The sequence below is a fragment of the Charadrius vociferus genome, unplaced genomic scaffold, assembly GCF_000708025.1.
Source record: "Charadrius vociferus isolate BGI_N301 unplaced genomic scaffold, ASM70802v2 scaffold41, whole genome shotgun sequence".
Lineage (NCBI taxonomy): Eukaryota > Metazoa > Chordata > Aves > Charadriiformes > Charadriidae > Charadrius > Charadrius vociferus.
In genome coordinates, this window is record NW_009647013.1 from 626,556 (window position 1) to 643,471 (window position 16,916).

General features: G+C 42.4%; 1 protein-coding gene across 1 annotated transcript in view; it reads right to left on the bottom strand.

The window, feature by feature from the left end:
• Nucleotides 1-232: 232 nt before the first annotated feature.
• The window catches only part of FZD3 (frizzled class receptor 3), a 55,827-nt gene continuing 39,143 nt past the window's right edge, over nt 233-16,916 (bottom strand). The window contains exons 4-6 of the mRNA XM_009895440.1: nt 3,276-3,424; nt 1,144-1,377; nt 233-446 (exon numbers count right to left, since the gene is read on the bottom strand). Of these exons, the coding sequence (XP_009893742.1) occupies nt 233-446; nt 1,144-1,377; nt 3,276-3,424 (597 nt within the window). The remainder of the gene's footprint in view (nt 447-1,143; nt 1,378-3,275; nt 3,425-16,916) is intronic.

Consider the following 16,916-nt stretch of genomic DNA (forward strand, 5'->3'; position numbering starts at 1 on the left):
GTTCAAATGAGGCAACCAGCTTTTTACTCAATAATTCAAGATTGCTGAACACTCTAGCTCTGATGCAAGTACAAGACCGCTGGCTCCAACGCGAAGAAGCCAGTTTCGGCTTCCTGATGCACAAAATCGGCACCTGATGAGAGGCATGATAATACTGAGCATTATCACATCGCTGAGGAAGGGACCGCGAGCCATGCAACCACATCAACTACTCCGTTCCGACAAAAGCGGCTCAAGCGCTGGTGCCATCCTCTTCGATAACGCGGTTCATGCTGGTCCCGTGCGTGATGTGTGTCATTGGGTTGCTGCTGAGATCCCTGATGCTGCTGTGACGCGACTGTTCATTAAGCCGATGAGAACTGCTATGCCTGGAATGATCAGTCAGTCGTGACATGCTGCCGTGAGGTAGTCTTTCTTCTACGCCTCTGTAGCTGCAGGGAGTGTACCTAATTTATAAAAATAGAGGACAATTATTACTATTGTTACCGCCGCAGTCATGAAAGAATGTAAATAAATCTTGGTGCATGTGCACACACACGCAGACCAACCCTCTGCTTTTGTGAAGAAAGTCGTTCTCTGTCGAGCTCAGTCACTGCACTCCCACAGCCCTCAGGCAAATCGTTTCAACTCCTTATGCAGCTCGGGTCTTACTGCAGCGCTACGTATAATATTGATAATCAGGGGAGTAAAATACTTGATGATAAATTATGTTGTAAGCCTTAACTACACCTTCAAGTTCGAGTGGGTAACTTTTGTTGTTGTTCCCTTCGGCAGGGCTAGGACTAGTTACGGAAACAAAATCAATTCACACACAGAGAAAAGCAGCCACAAAAATACTAGACTGACTCCGGGAGAGATCTGTTTCCCCGTGCGCTTGGATGATGTAACACAGATCGCTGCCTTTGCGGGAAAACTGGCGCTGAACACGTTCACGCCATGTCATTCAGGGAGACTAGCATAGGCTCTGAAAAATACCATGGTGTTTTTTCCCTTTCCAATGCAGACGCTAACAGGGAGAGGAGATGCAGTCAGAGAAAGCAAATATTAGCCGAACCACCGCTTCTAGCAACATGGTGGCCAAGCGTCCGGCTAGCAGAGGCTTGTCCCAGTTTTTCTACAAGGTTTTAAAGAGAAGAAACGTACCGGCCGTCACGCGATCGGTGCAGGCTGCCGTGGTAGCTGCTCACTTTGCTGTGGACGCTGCCCGCTTTGCTCCTTTGGTCGTCCAGCATCGCCAGCTGGGTAGAGGAGGCGTGAGTGGAGGTGCCCTGGGTGGAAGTGCCTCTCGACTTTCGGATGATGGGGGTATTGGGATCCCTCAGAAGAGACTGAGCAAAGTCTGGCTCTTGCAGCACTTGACGACTCTCATTTACAACCCTGAACAAGACATGCAATTCGCACAGTTAACGTTGATGACCGCAGTATAAAAGTGATCGCCGTAACAGCCCTGTAACTATTTACAAACCAAACAGACAAATATTACAGTTTGGCAAATGAGACCATTTATTTACATTCTAATATCTCTATTTGCCTAATTTTGAAGAACTTCTACATTTGGATAAGTTCATATTCTTGAATCCCTCCTGTTCCCTGTATCTGATCCTCTAGCCCAGGCATGCGGAATGATGGCAGTGTTGTTTGCTTATTTGCCTTAGTTTACGGACATTGCTAGAAGAAAATCCTCGGGACAGCGCTGTGGCTCAGCAAGCTCAGGTTACCCAGGGAACTGCCTCTCAGGGAACACGGGAAGCCGCTTCCTCAAGTGATCAAATGATCACTTAAAACCTGGATTAAAACCGGCAGCAGGAGGAGAACATCAGATGAAATACAACATATCTAATAACGCACAAGCATGTGGCCCGTAGATCAGTGGTTACAGCCCCACAGCTTCTCTGTTTGCCAAAATCCCTTGCTGGGAAGGGCTGGCAGAGGGGCACACGCTTGGCTGCTCTACCATAGCGTGATGAAAGGAGGTGCTATCACATCTTCGACGTTCCTCTTTTCTTTTTTTTTTTTTTTAAATCCCTTTTTTGTGGGGAGGCCTTTTCCTCCCCTCCCATTCTCTATATTATTCTTTCACATTCCGTTTCCTCCGCCTGGCTAGCACCTCCTCTTAGTTTTTGCGCTCACGGAGGACAGCAGACTACCTAAGGAGGGAGGTTGGTATCGGCTCTGCCCTTTACTGCTCAATGAACGGGGCCGGCAAAGGAATCTGGCTCCAGCCAGGCGCTGCGGTGCGTGGGAGCCGCTCCGCTGCCTGCCTGCACCGGGAGAGGGGACGGCACTGCCAGGAGCCACCCAGCTCTGCCCGAGACAGCACCTCCGAGATAAGACAGTCCTGTAAAACAGCTCCCTCTGCCTTCCTCAACCCTATTCCTGTCCTCTACCCACCAAACTAGTACGTCACCTCTGCGTAAATCCTATCTAAATGTATGCACATGTATTAAAATCATATGGAATTGTTAACCCCATGCATCTCTTAGTAGGTTATCTTTCAAATAAAGAAAAATTTACTCCATCTCTACAGAAGGTAATTTGACTTTAACCTCAGCAGGTGACCGGTTCTGTTAAGGATGGACAAGTGAAAGGCACGGAGCACTCTCTTGACGGCTCGCTATATTCGGGCATCTATTTTGAAACATCTACTTACAAGACAATATTTCCAATTATGAAAATAGCTCTCCACAGCTATTACATAACCATACAGATTGTCTCTAAATTTATGCCATACCTTACTCTAAATTCATTTCCGTCTCACAGAACCTGTAAGACATTCTTACCGTCACTTTCTCAAACTGGGCTTTGGCACTCATGCGTAAGGCAAGATTAAAAGCAGAGACAATGGGCTTTAACTGCAATCACGGCAAAAAGAACTTACATTTAAGTTCAATTTAAAGGTCTGGTTCAGTTGACTGGATAAGCACGTTTATAAATACAAACTTTCAACTCCACCTCTCAGTAAATGGCAGAGAAGTTGTAATATTCAACAGAAACCTAATTCTTGTTAAAAAATACTTTGAAAACAGACGGAGCAATATACATTTGATTCTGGGACCAAAGAATAATTATGGAAAAATCAGCAATTCTTCAGGGTTTTTTTTTAGCTGTAACTCGTCTTGTTCTTCCTTGCTCCATTTTAGATAGTGAGAAATTTCTAAGAACCCTATCTGTTCCTGTCCACAAAAAACTAACCAAATACTCTTCCAGGACTAGAAGGGAAGAGGAGATGATTTGCCAGTACTCAACCAGTTTATCTACGAGGTACCGATACTCACTCTTTTTTCCTGCGTCCGTGGAAGAAGCTAGCCCACTCAAAACAGGTCTTTTTGCTTCCAACCCAGAAGACTGAGGGTATCCCAACGACCAAAGCCATGAGATATTTCATCAGAAAGAGAATCAAATCTGGACGACTCATCTGAGTGACCTAAGAGAGAGAAAAGAAAAGAAGATTATACAAACCATAGTTCATTACTCTGTTCATTAACTCATTTAAAATAGCCGTCTCTGCCTTGAGCCAAAGTAAACAGCAACAGAGTTCCTTTGCTTTGTGGCTCTAGAGAGCATGACCGAGTGTGTTGTGCAGCCTTCTGTTGAGTAAAACAAAAGATTCAGCTGCTGTGAGGTCCTGGCCTTTATTTGTATTTCTGGTCTTTCGTCTGTGCCCCGAATAACTGTGAAATATTTTCTAGTCTACAGATTACAAAGACTCGTTTCTTTGATGGAATTAACCTATATAGAACCAGGTGCTACATTTGCTGTTGGGAAGAAGCCCAATGAAATGCTTCATGGGATGTTCAATGCTTTATTCCTTACCCTTCGGTGGAGGGTCATACCTGTGGTTCCCCTCCCTCAAGAACTCCAGGCATTGGCAAGGTACGACCGCCTGATTCTCACTGACCCAAAACTCCTACCTCTCCCCAGTTCTTCAATGGGATCAACTGAATTTGGAAAAGCTCACCACGTCTATTTTTTGCAAACATTTTGATATGCAAAAGGTTTGTTTGGAAAAGGAGCAGAGAAGATGCAAAGATATTATTTCCGGGAAGGTCTATAAGGTAGTTTTCAAAGAAATAGGCATCCGGGGACTCCCTTGAATCAATAACCCAACTCAGACCTGAACCTTCAAGAACAGAGAACTTCAAGCACAAGCCTGAAAGATACCACCGTCTTCTTACCAGAAGGCTGTAGAGGAGAGGAACTAACATATTCTGGTGTAATTAAGTCCTCCGTAAGCATTTGTGTGACACTATCACTTACACTACGACCGTGGAAGGTACTTTATATCTCAAACATCCACTGGCCGTTAAATGAGTCGGGGTGTAGGCAGAGGTTCCCTGCTTCTCATCACAGCTGAGGGAGAGTTGGTCAGAAAGCCTAAGTGAGGGATCAGTGAAAAGACTCACTGCAGCCAACAACCAGGGAAGACAAGAGAACTGCCGCCAGCCAAGCTGAGCCTGAAGGAATGGGTCTGCAAAACACCTTGAAAAATTTTATTATAACAGGGGATGAGGACGCCGAACAGGGATGGCACAATAAAGGAGAAGAACAGGTAGACCTGTAAGCAAAGGAGGAAAACGGAGGCAGTCAGGGACCAAGAGAGAACGCGAATGACAAGCAGATGATGTGAAAGGACGGGAGACGTGATGGCAAGGGCAGAAGGCAGAGCAGAAGGGAGGGAAGGAGTTCCCGGAGCTGAGGACTCCTTGGTGAGGACTGACGGGCCTTTAGCCAGAGCGGATCCAGAGCAGAAGGGTCTTCTGCCCGAGAGGAGCACGGCTGAAAGCAGCAAACCTGAGGCAGAAAAGGAACTTGACAGGTGAGGGGAAGATGTCAGCGACGGTCTCATATTGTGACACATGACAGTATGAGGTTCCCACTAGAATGGCTTTAGGATATGTAATGCTAAGGCAGGAAAAGACGTTTAAACAAGTGGAAATTCGACTGATCTTCTGTTAAATTCTCCTGATCCCAACAGAAACAAAGCAGGCACGCAACAGCATAACACAGATCCACAGATGGCTCAAGGATTAGTAGACGGCAGAAAGGTTTGGGGCTGTTTAATCATGGGAGACGCTCGTGAAATGAGGTCTCTTCCCAGCAAGGAGTACCTGCAGCAACAGCTTTCAGACTGATGGTGACGCAGCTGATAAAAACCGTTACAATTAAGAAAGCAATCTGGCTATCTACCGGCCTGTTTAAAACAGAAGATATTACCAAACAAGCTGTTTGATCCGTACTGCAAGAGTGAAACTGAAATACTTGGCGCAGTTCTGGGAATGCTGTTTGAGTTCACCTTCCGGGAAAGCAGAGGGGTATAGAGGAGGGCTGGGGGATGGCAGGGAACAGCCGGCCTATCTTGCAATAACCTTGCCCGGCCTCTAAAGACTCAAAGGTGAGAGAAAAATAATTGCCACATAACATGAAATATCTAAAGACTGAAATGGCAAAAACCCCCATCTAGGAGTATTTCAGCTAAGCAACAGGAAAAAAATACGGCTGCATCAGCCACGAAGAAACGTCATCCTTACAGGAGCAGGATTTTAAAATAGCTTTCAAAGAGGAATGGTGAGAATGAGCATCTTTTAAAGTTGAGCGTTATATTTTAAGGTTATCAGTTTACAAAAGATGTTGACAGTGACATTCAGAGCTTCCCTCTGATCCTACAAGGCTGTATTAATGTAGAAACTTGTATACAATCTCCTAAAACAACATCAAGAACCACTTTTTTTCCCAAACTGAAAACCTGAATTCAATGTAGTCACTGTGTCAAGATGATTTGCTAGAAGCAGGTTCATGCCCCGTGACTTTCCAGTTGCTGATGGGCAGCATAGCTCCTACATGGACCAGTGAAAATTCAGCAATCATTGTTTTCATACTTTGTATTATTACACATTTTTGAATAATTTCACCATTGTAAATGGAAAATGAGAATTTAAGTGTCTTACACAAAATTACACAGCACAGCTGTGGCAGACTAGAACATGACCAGAATTCAGGACCACTGATTTTTGTCTTCACTAACTAGATGCCCATCTTTCAACTACATGTAGAAACATAATGAGCATTATTAGAAGATGTTTCTTAGAGTTCATCTTCGTATGAAGTGGGATCAAGGCTCCCCCATGTCAATCCTCTCCTCAGTGCTGCTTAGTGTGCTTTCCATCGATCTCCGCCCCTGGAAAAACACTGATGGTGAAGGTCTTTGACAACACTATGGACCTTCCTACGCTGCAACCATGCAAAACGAGTCTGAAGGTTTTCTAGGTGGTTTTGTAGTCAAACTGTGAGATTCCAGTCATGAAAAAAAAAACCCCCACAATTACCCAATAAAAATTTATCCAACAAAATTAAGCTCTCAAAAATTAACCTTATTATCTCATTTCATAATGTGCAAATGCAGCACTAAGGGGAAATAAATGGTGAAATTCATTGTTTCTTAATGAAGGTAATATTCAGGTAAATGTTTATATTTACATATAATGCTTGTCCGCTGAGCCAAGTCTCCCCTGGCATAACTACCGGCCTGAGGGGAATCCAATTTTGATTCTTGCACGAAGAATAAAACAGTTCCAGCGCTAAAGCTCTCGGTTGCTCTCTATACTACGGGACATCTTTATTTATTGACTGAGTCAAACTGCTTTCTGTTAGAGCCAACAGAAATCAGGTGCTGTGATGTGTGCTATTGCCCATGCTGAATATATTACAAATCCCTATTCAACTAAGTAAATTATATTACTTCCATGAAGATACTGTAGTAAATCACTTGATATCAAAACTTCTGGCTCAACTTATTCATGCTGGGTGCTATAAATAATTCCAAGCAAAAATTAAAATAAATATACACAACAATACTTTCAGGTGAAAGGAAGAACATCCCACTCTTGGCAAAGCCAGTTATTAAACATCATTACACCTCATTTCTTGAAAATAAGCCTCTTTGCACAAAGCAAGCAATTCAAGTAGTAACACATATTAGATCATTAATACTAAAGTGACTGCACCTGTTTTGAACAACACGTATCTGTGGATTATGAGACATTCATAATAATTAACATAGGAAAAATAAAGCTTGAAATTACTTTTCCAGGCTTCTAAATCTGAAAATACCAGGTGTGTAAACGCAAAGCCTCCGAGTCTCTATTTCTCAGAAGCACGGCACTCACGTAACTCCAAGCCCGAAACGCTGCCATTTTCTTTCATTAGGACAGAGAACAGGTTGCAGAGTTTTAAAAAGTAGTAAAAACACACAAAAGCTCACTCGTGTTAACCCTCAAAACTTAAATCCAGGAGCTTTTTGCTTTTGCTATACTGCCCAGCTATTTAGGAAGAGTGAAAAAATACAACTTACAACAGCAAAATATTGCAGGCTTTAGCATCGTTAGAGATATTCACAATACATAAAATTATAATTTGACCTGGAATATCCGAACTTCACACGCCACTTCACTCAAATGCAAAACATTTTCCAAAAGCATCTGCTAATGTGATCTGCTTTGCTACACAACCGCAGCACTGATAGTTCTAGAAATAAGGGTCCTTATTTATAGTATATCCTCACTGACAGCGAGTATAATGTTGAAACTGTTTCAGTAGCACTTCTGCTGTTTTAAAACCATTTTTATATACCCTCAGCTTCCAAAGCTCAGCTTGCCTATTGCTATTTATGCCTCCTGCTGAGAAAATCCAGGTAACTGGGACTACTGAGGCAAGTATGGATCGGCTGAAGCATCAATGCCAACAATTCCAGCACTGCAAAATCACTCGCTCTTCCTTTTCTCGATGAATTCATTGTGCAGGACCCAAACTCTTCCAGAAGTATCCAACTCCAACACATGAAACCTCAATAAGTGCTCAGACAAAAGGCTGTTGCTGTAATGCTGTCTGCACTTCTACAATGATCAGCATCCTAATTTTCACCACTTGTCTCAGTTGGATGACTAAAAGAGGAAACATAAGACTTCACTAAATTCCAGACTTCCATAAAACCATACGACTTCTACATGTGTAACCACCTGGGAAGCCAACAGTGAGAACTGGACAAGATCCACAATTTCTATTTATCTTCTTGCAGAGCGAAGATGATGCAGGGAATATGTAACACAATCCTAGATGCTGTAGACGACTGTCCTCGCCTGCCTGCAGAGATTATAATTTTCTCCTCTTCTCCAGCCCTATAGCTCCATTTCGTTTGACTCTTTGGGGAAAGACTTTTGCAAATTTGAGGCAAGAGAGAAGTCACACAAGTTTTGGCTATAGCATTAATCGACAAATGAGCCTCTCGGGTCTCTCATGCCGTCCACACTTATGTAATATGGTCACCGGATGCACTTTTGATCTGTGTTTTTAGAAATTCAGCATATAAAAAAACCACTTAGGAGCTTAAACAAATGCCAACTTCTTTAAGCACTAACTGGGTCTATATACCTCCCTAAAAGTGAGGATGTAGGGAAGCATCTAAAGAAACAGCATGTATTTATTGGTCTTTCTTACAGAAATATTTCAACTTGGAGTGAAAGACGGTTGCAAATTTAAACCTACTAAAATTGAAGTGTGGTAGAATATACAATTTGGAAATGGAGAGATGGCAAGAGCAGGAAAACGAGTTTTCCTTTTAAAATTGTATTCTCAGATAAAATCTCTCTCCAATAAGAAGTTGTGAATGAAAATGCTGCCGTCGTTTTACGAGAACAACAACAAAGCGGGTAAACTTACATCCTTGATACTGTTTGCTACAAATATCAAAGTTTGTTTAAGAAACATCCCCAAACGCTGAACCATTGACATAACTGAAAGGAGGAAAAGAAACTGAAATGTGGTTATTAAGAATTTAAAATGTATTTTCATCTCTTGTTTTTCTACAAAGCCCTTCAGAGCTGCTGATTTATGCTGAGCTCCGTATAACTACACATAACAAATACCGCAATAACAAGGAGCAAAAATCCCTAATGTGAACTCTCTACGCAGCATCTCCTTTTCTTTTACAGAATTACAATGCGAGCCAAGCGCTGCTAATCATTATGATGTTGTAATTTACTCAGTAGACAGACTGTTAGATATCATAAAAAGCACATTCTCAGTGGCACGAGGGAAAAAAGAGCCAAGAAAAGCCTATTATTGTTGGTGCTTTGATTTTAAGTGCACGGTATGAAGCTTCTGAAGCTACAATTAAAGATTCAAGAGTATCTTAGCAAGGTATGTTGAAGGCATTCTTTGTTGCATTTTTAGGTTACGACGGGTTAATGATGTCCTGTAATAATTTTCATACAGTAACGTGCTACGTCCCTCCACCCTTCATCTAGAGATGTGGGACATCCTCCCGTCCCCCCCCAGTGGTTTGAACACTGAAGGCCTTGTAGATAGTCAGCTTTCAAAGTAGGGACCTAAAGGGGGATTTGATCACAAAATACCCTCTGCAACCGCAGCAGCATCCAGCCCACCTCTGTTGTCTGCTGTAGGACTTAACTGCACATTACGCAGTACAGTAATTTCCCCTGAAATTAGTTGGGTATAAGCATTAACTACAACTTTCGGTTTTGTTCTGCGAGTAATCCAAGTCGTGAAATGGTAATAAAAAGTCCCAACGTGGATCTAAAAATAGAGGGCGAACACTGTTTCAGCTATAAAGTAACAGCTCTCAAACATTAGTACTTTTTTGGCACAGATGGAGGAATCACAGAATGGTTAGGGTTGGAAGGGACCTCTGGAGATCATCTAGCTCCAGGAGCGTGAATCCCAGCAGAAAAGCAATCCCTTTATTATTACATTGAGTTCCACTGCAGACACAGCCAATGAGGAAAAAGAACCTCTTAAAACTAATACCACAGTTTAGGCCTGCAACACTCACGTTATCAGCTGAAACAATAACTGTGAACATCTACTAAGTAATTTAATTCAGTCATTTCTTCGGTTTCGCACTTGGCACCGTTGCCAGACCCTTCTCTATGTCTGTTAACCTCAGCGCTCCCTTTTTATCATGTATCAAAGGCTTTCAAAAGACCTCTTAGATATTGGCAAGCCACCGACTCGAATCTAGAGACACTGCAGATCTCCCCTGGGCCTTAAAAAACTGTGATAATAGCTTTCCTGCTAGATAAAAGCCTGTCTTACAAGAGTGCTGGTCTGCTCTGAACATCGGGAGCCGCCTGTCCGTGAGGGCAGACAGTGTCAAGGAAACAGAGACCGGAAGGGAGCCAGTGGCGATGTCCTTCAAGATGAGAACCTCTCCTAAAGGAAAGATAATACTGGTGGCGATTCTCCGTTTCCCTTCAGAGCCGATCGCTTTCCTGGAGGAGCAAGAGGGGCTCGTGCACTCTAGCAACACGAGAACTTGGCAATTTAGCAAAGCTGGCACAAAGCAGTTAGCATCATTCTTGAGCGACAGCCTGATCGCTGCACGTCAAGTTGGACCTGCTGCAAAGGCGGCCACAGATGAAGATATGGTTGGAAAGCCTCGACAGGTTTCATGCAGACACCCATGGGAACACTAGATTGCACGGATCTAAGTCCCTGCACTAAACTTCTCTTGCTGTGCAGCTCTGGGCCTTCAGAGGCATCCAGCTAACGAGAAAAAAATAGGCAAGGAGACGTAGACGTAGGGGTTTGGGTTGTGCGCTCTACGCTCCACTCTATTCTGTTCAGACACGTCTCGCAAGCAGCACGGGCACCGATGTTTCACCTAGTGAAGACCAACGAACAAGTTCTGTCAGATAAAAAGATTGCATATGCGATAGCAAGATTTCTGTAACCCATTTTTTTCCTCCCATCTGCTGGGTTGGCGTAGCAGCTGGGGTGGTACAGATCATCCAACAGAAATGTACTTTCCTTCCTCAAGACGAAAAGACAGTAGTTTGAATGCATTGTTTCCCTACTGAAACGCAGTGGCAGGTGTTCAGAAAGGAGGTTAAAACATCAATTTCAGCATTCCTCCAGGGAAAAACAACGCTTCTTTGTAGGCAAACTGTTAATTTAAGGTGCTTATATAACTAATTTCAGAATATTTTCCCCTTCTGCCCCTGAACGATCAATCACGGTTGCTTTTTAGTGACAGAGACCAGTGGCCTCTTCCCCCTAAAATGTATGAAATCACAAATTAATGAGCTCACTGCATATGTGAAGTGAAAGCACAAACACAACACCTGTCCCCCTCCTTTGGGGCACGGTTCCACAATAACGCTGGATCATTTGATATTTCCCTAAGGATAAAAAGCAATGAAATTCAAATTAACCCATCCTTTTGTTGAAAATGGGAGAAGCGGGGGAAAGACCAAAGGGAATCTGATCCAACAGTCTCACTTTCAGAACCGTTTCCATCACTGTCGTTGCTTTGAGACTTAGAATATCACACTCACACTGCTCATTTCCCAGTAAAATGTCGTAGCATTTGTCACTGTAAAATAAAATTATTTTTCCAGGTTATTAAATTCTTGCGGCATGCTTGTTTTATCCAACAAGCGCATCCATGCCACCATTCTGGCTACCAGGCTGCACGAGCCGAAGAACTGAGAAACTCAAAGTACCCCCAAAAAAAGTAATAGCTAACCTGATTTAGCCCTCTTATCCAACAAGCACATCCATGCCACCATTCTGCTGCACGAGCCAAGAACTGAGAAACTCAAAGTACCCCCCCAAAAAGTAATAGCTAACCTGATTTAGCCCTCATTTAAGAGGTAACGACAAAGGCAATACATACTTCAGACTATCTCAAGTTTGTGTGAAACAGTCTCAACAGGATCAGGAGAGTTCCCTGCATCCAAAAGAAACAAAAGGAAACTCTTCTGGCTCTAAATACCAAAAGCCACATGGCTCGTGAGACATCCCGACGATTCCAAGCAGAATAAATAGGATCATTCAGAGCGGGGGATTTCTGAAGGCGCAGCTCTGCGCTATCACGTGAGAACACGGATGCGCTTTGTTCCTTGCTCTCAGTTGCGCTCTCCTCAGCCGCAGGAGCATGAAAGCACCACGCGTTAACTTTGCCCATTGGCTCACATTAAAACAATTAAATTGTTAGAACAATTATGAAAAAGCATTACTAACTATTCCCCAGACTTACTTAATAACGACCGAGTTGCTGTATACCCAGAGTGGAAATTAAAGCAAAGCGATCAGCCTGTGGAAGACTTGGGCCAGTAACAGATAGCTTCAAAACCAAACCCAAGCTAAAATAAATAAGACGCTGTAATAAGAGCTTATAAAATTAACATCTTAATGGGATACAGGCTATTCTGGAGGAAACTTATTCACCACAGAAGTGTTAGCCCAGCACCGCAGATCCGTCTCACCATATTGAACTCATCTACAACACTTTTTTTTTTTTTCCCAAGAATTTAACCCAAGTGCCCAAAAAATACACCCTTATGGAAACCGCCTCTACAGAACATTTAAAATGCAATGCCTTATATTTTAGAATAATTTCTCTTGAGTTTCTCTGGCAGTTTATGGGAAAGAAATACATGGGAAAGAAATACATGGGAAAGAAATACATGGGAAAGAAATCATGTGGTCCCTAGAAGAACAGCACCAGTTTTCACCAGAAGCTGTCCCTGTCCGCATTGTGCCAGAGGAACACACCGGAGTCTAATCATCGACTGGAAAAATAGCTTGGATAAAGAATAAGACAGCAGAGAGTGGCCTCTCACAGGGTAGTGCTGCAGGGTTTTCCTCATCCATCTCCTTCTTGAAAAGGGATCCCAGAGGACAACTAAAAAGGTTCTGACTCGTGGCTAGAGTCTAATAACTCGCCTCCAACGCTTTTGCCCTTCAGGCCCCGCAGTCAGTCCCAGTGTCAGTAACCAGCGATCATCAGGAAGCGTGACGGGAACTGCTCTTGCGTTCGTGGGATGGGAATGCAGAGGAGTAGAGCTTCAGCGATCATCTGACGGGTGTCTCGCAACGATCTTGGGACAGGTTGATTCTGCAGCTTCGGGAAACTACTTCTGGGAGAACACCCTCTTTATCACGGGAAAGTTGGATCTCAATTAAGCTATCGGGATGTCTGGTAGTTTGTGGCTTGATCTCGGAATGGAAGACAGCATTCAATCACAGCAGCTAATTTTTTAAGTGCTAGCCAGAGTTTGTAATTAGAGAGATTGCCCAAGCACCTGCCTCCTGTTTTACCATTATGAGGAACTGGTACCACGAGTCTCTTAGCACTAACGCTGGGCATTAAGCATGGGAAAAGCAAGTCTACTTGAGCGTACTACCCATGAGAGACTTCACCTCTCCCTCCTTTTCCTGCAGGCACGTACAAGTGAAGTGGGGTGTCCTCTGCAGAGAGATAAAAACAAATGACTCCCCACCTGCCACAGAGTTGTTTTCCCCAGCATAGCTTCTGTCCTCTTGCCGTTGGAATAAAAGAATCATGTCACAATTCCTGAGCATATTCCTCACTTTGGACCATTTCAGCCCCTCTCCAGACTAACCCCTTTGGACGAGCTGTAGCTGTCTCGCATAAGTGGTCCAAGGACCCATGAACTCTTTCTTTCCCTTAGACCTGTGACTAACGCACAGATTAAAATGACAAAGTCTCACTTCAAGTCAAGGCACGACTCACCCAAAGGTGTCTAACACAAAAGATGAAGCAAACCCCATCTACTATGATTTCTCTCACTTAAATCCCAACGCTCACCAAAAAAAAATGTCACGCAGTGGTCCTCAGCCCCGTTGTGGAACCAGATGGCGTTACTGTACTATTCTGTCTTTGCGCACACAGGGATTGCGGTTGGCATGGGCTAAAATGGGTCAATAAACTTACAGCTGGAACAAAGTTTTATCAACAAAATGCTTCTTTACTGGCACCCACAACACATGGCTCAACACACCTTTCACAAAGATTAAGACAAGATTAAAGAGATGTTTCCCTGAACTACTGGCAAATCTGTCAAATGAAGGATACTGAGGGCTCGCCGCAGTAGGTTGCGTTTGGCAGATTTGTCCCACGGCCAGGGAGCCAGAAGCTCCCTGCTGAGATTCAGAAAAAAATACCTTTTTTTTTCTTCAGATATTAGCATTTCATTGGGAGTTAAACAATAAGTCAGGAAAAAAAAAACGCTAATGAATCAGAAAATCTGATTCCTGTAAACCCTGCTGCTAAAAATATACTTGGACTAAAATCTTTGCAGCCTTAATATCTATTTTGGCAGTAGATATTCTTTCTTGAGTTCATTAAATTCTCACAAGACAAAATTTAGCAAGCTTACTACGACCCAGGCTTGGAATATATCCCCATTAATAAACTCCCACTACTCGAATGAAGACACTCAGCATAAAGAACATAGACCAAAAGAAACGTCCTTGGTCCAGTCAGGTCTTCCACTGCTGCAGCCAGCGATGGCACACAAACCTAATCGGTTATCTGGCTTTATCCTGAAATCACGAGCTGCCCCCTTCAATTCATCGCAGAATTCTCTAATTTCCAGCTGACATTTATTCATGGCCACATTATCATTCTGCCAGCACTGCCATTTGACTTCAACAGCTCTTTTTTAATGTCTTTATGGATTTCTAAAAAAGCAACTGCATCCCTTCGTATCCTTCTTGCGCAAGGCTACGCACACTCTTACACCCTCCTCCTCCAAAGACAAGCTCTAACAGAACCTTATTCCTGGCATCCTTCCATTACTTTTCATTTATTTTTGTTTTCTTCGTACAGTCTTTTTTGATCCAACACAATGCAGTCAGTCTCATAATGCCATACAGAAAAAAACTAGTTGCACACAGGATTATATTTGTTCCAATAATGGTTCAGAATGAGTAATTACCGCGCTGTGAAATCGCTGGAGATGAAGTCATAGGAAACAGTTCAGTGTAATTTCGTAAAGATGCAAATAATAGCCAAACCATAGCTTAAAGCAAAAGTACAGAACTTAGGGGAGAAGAAACAAATAGGTATTTTAGCAAACATGGTATTTATAAAATATTCCTTATTCTCCACAGACAGAAATACTATATTCATTAGTCTAAAGGCCGCCTTTTTCACGTTATAGTGTGACTGGAATAATATTAATGATAATTTACATTATTTGTAAATTTGGTGCCAGGGTTCTTACATCGATTGAGAAAATCTTATGACGTAATGCTGTAATACCGTAAGGGCGATTGAACAGTGGAACGGGTTGCCAAGAGAGGTTGTGGAGTCTCCGTCCACAGAGATATTAAAAATTCAGCTGGACACGGCTGCGAGCCATCTGCTCTAGGTGACCCCGCTTTGAGCAGGGGCTTGACTAGACCATCTTCACACGTCCCTTCCACCCTCAGATATACTCAAATAAATACAAGAGTATGATATACTCAAATATAATAACAAGGGTTATTAATGTCATATTTCTACTTAAAACTTCTCTTCATTCTCTCTGAAAGAACTGCTTCAGGACTGGAGACGAAAGTATTTTTACATACTCAAGTTGAGCTCTTAAACTTCTACAACAGTGCGTTTTTAGAAAGACAAGTCCCAAACTTCAAACAGGAGGAGTGACATAGTCTGGTGAAAGCATTATAACTCTGACCTGAGAATGTTCCACATCCTGGAACATTCTCACAGCTCATCAGTTCTGATATTGCTTATCAGTTTTGATACTTATCAGTTTATGATACTGCTTATCAGCTTTCTGTTCATACTTTGACTCTTCCATGGTGAATATGAGAAATAGGCACTGGTCTTTTTTTTGAGCATAACGGATATTTGAACATAATTCAGCATTAAAGATTATATATAATGACTTCAGAAACTCTATTAAAAAGAAAAAATACATAAACAAAACACAAGTAAAAATATATCTGTATTACTAAGAATATAAACTGTTAATGAAAAACATGTGAATAACCCAGCTCTTTAGATAATTCAAATATGTCTTTTTTTTGTATGAAAACATCCTTATTTATTAAAAAAAAAAAAAGTATTTTTATGTTCCTCAATTGAATTTTGAAGCCACACCTCACTCTTGAGTGGGCTCAGCTCATGTGGAAAGCAAACCTTCATGCACGTTGGGAAAAGATACTGCATTTACCTTTCTGAAATGATAATTCTCTGTTAAGACAGAGGAACTAATAGAAGGATGATGGCGGGGAGCACTGTTTGTTCATACAAATAATGTCAAAGAAAGATCAAAGTTGAAATGTGCAAGTATTTGTTACATTTTCATGCTATATAGCCCAGCCATATCTAAGCTAAGTGGATCTTTACTAAGCCCAAGGCACATACAGACCACATCCGAGAGATCTGGAGACCAATCTTAGAGGTGAACTTAGTCCACACATCTCATCATATTTCATCATTAGATCTATTATTTTTAAGTATAGTCTATACTTAATAATACTGATTTCAGTTCTAGAAACAAATTGTTTTAACGGAGAGAGTAAACACCTTTCTAGATTTATACCATATTCTGAACTGCTTTATGTTACACAACTAAGCAAACCTCTCCAAACACTCATCGCGGGAGTTGGTTGCCCACGTTACGCCCGGCGGCATTATAGATACGGTGACTGCAATCACAATTTCCTGAAAAGCTGAAGCTTTCAGAAGAAAAGCTCTTGTCAGCAGTGCGACTGTCAGAGCCGCTTAGTCCTGAGACCAGAGATATTCAAATGTAAGTACCCTTCCAGGACTGAAGTTTTTAAAATTTGTTGAAAATAACAATATTTTGGAATCACTAGGAATCAATGCACAAAAGTGGACTATCCCCCAAATTTATTGTACCTTGTGTTTCTGTGCCGGCAGGACAAGTCATTCAGTAGTCAAGGAACTGGCTACAGAGAGCACGACAAACACCATTTTACCGAAATTATCTCGGATGCAGATCATTTGGACTCAGAAACATCGAGTTGCAGCATTCGCTGAGATTTTCAGAGATTTACAGTTAATACCCCATTAAAGATTTCCTCTTTGCAAGCTGGTCTGCAGCTGTTTTGACATGACT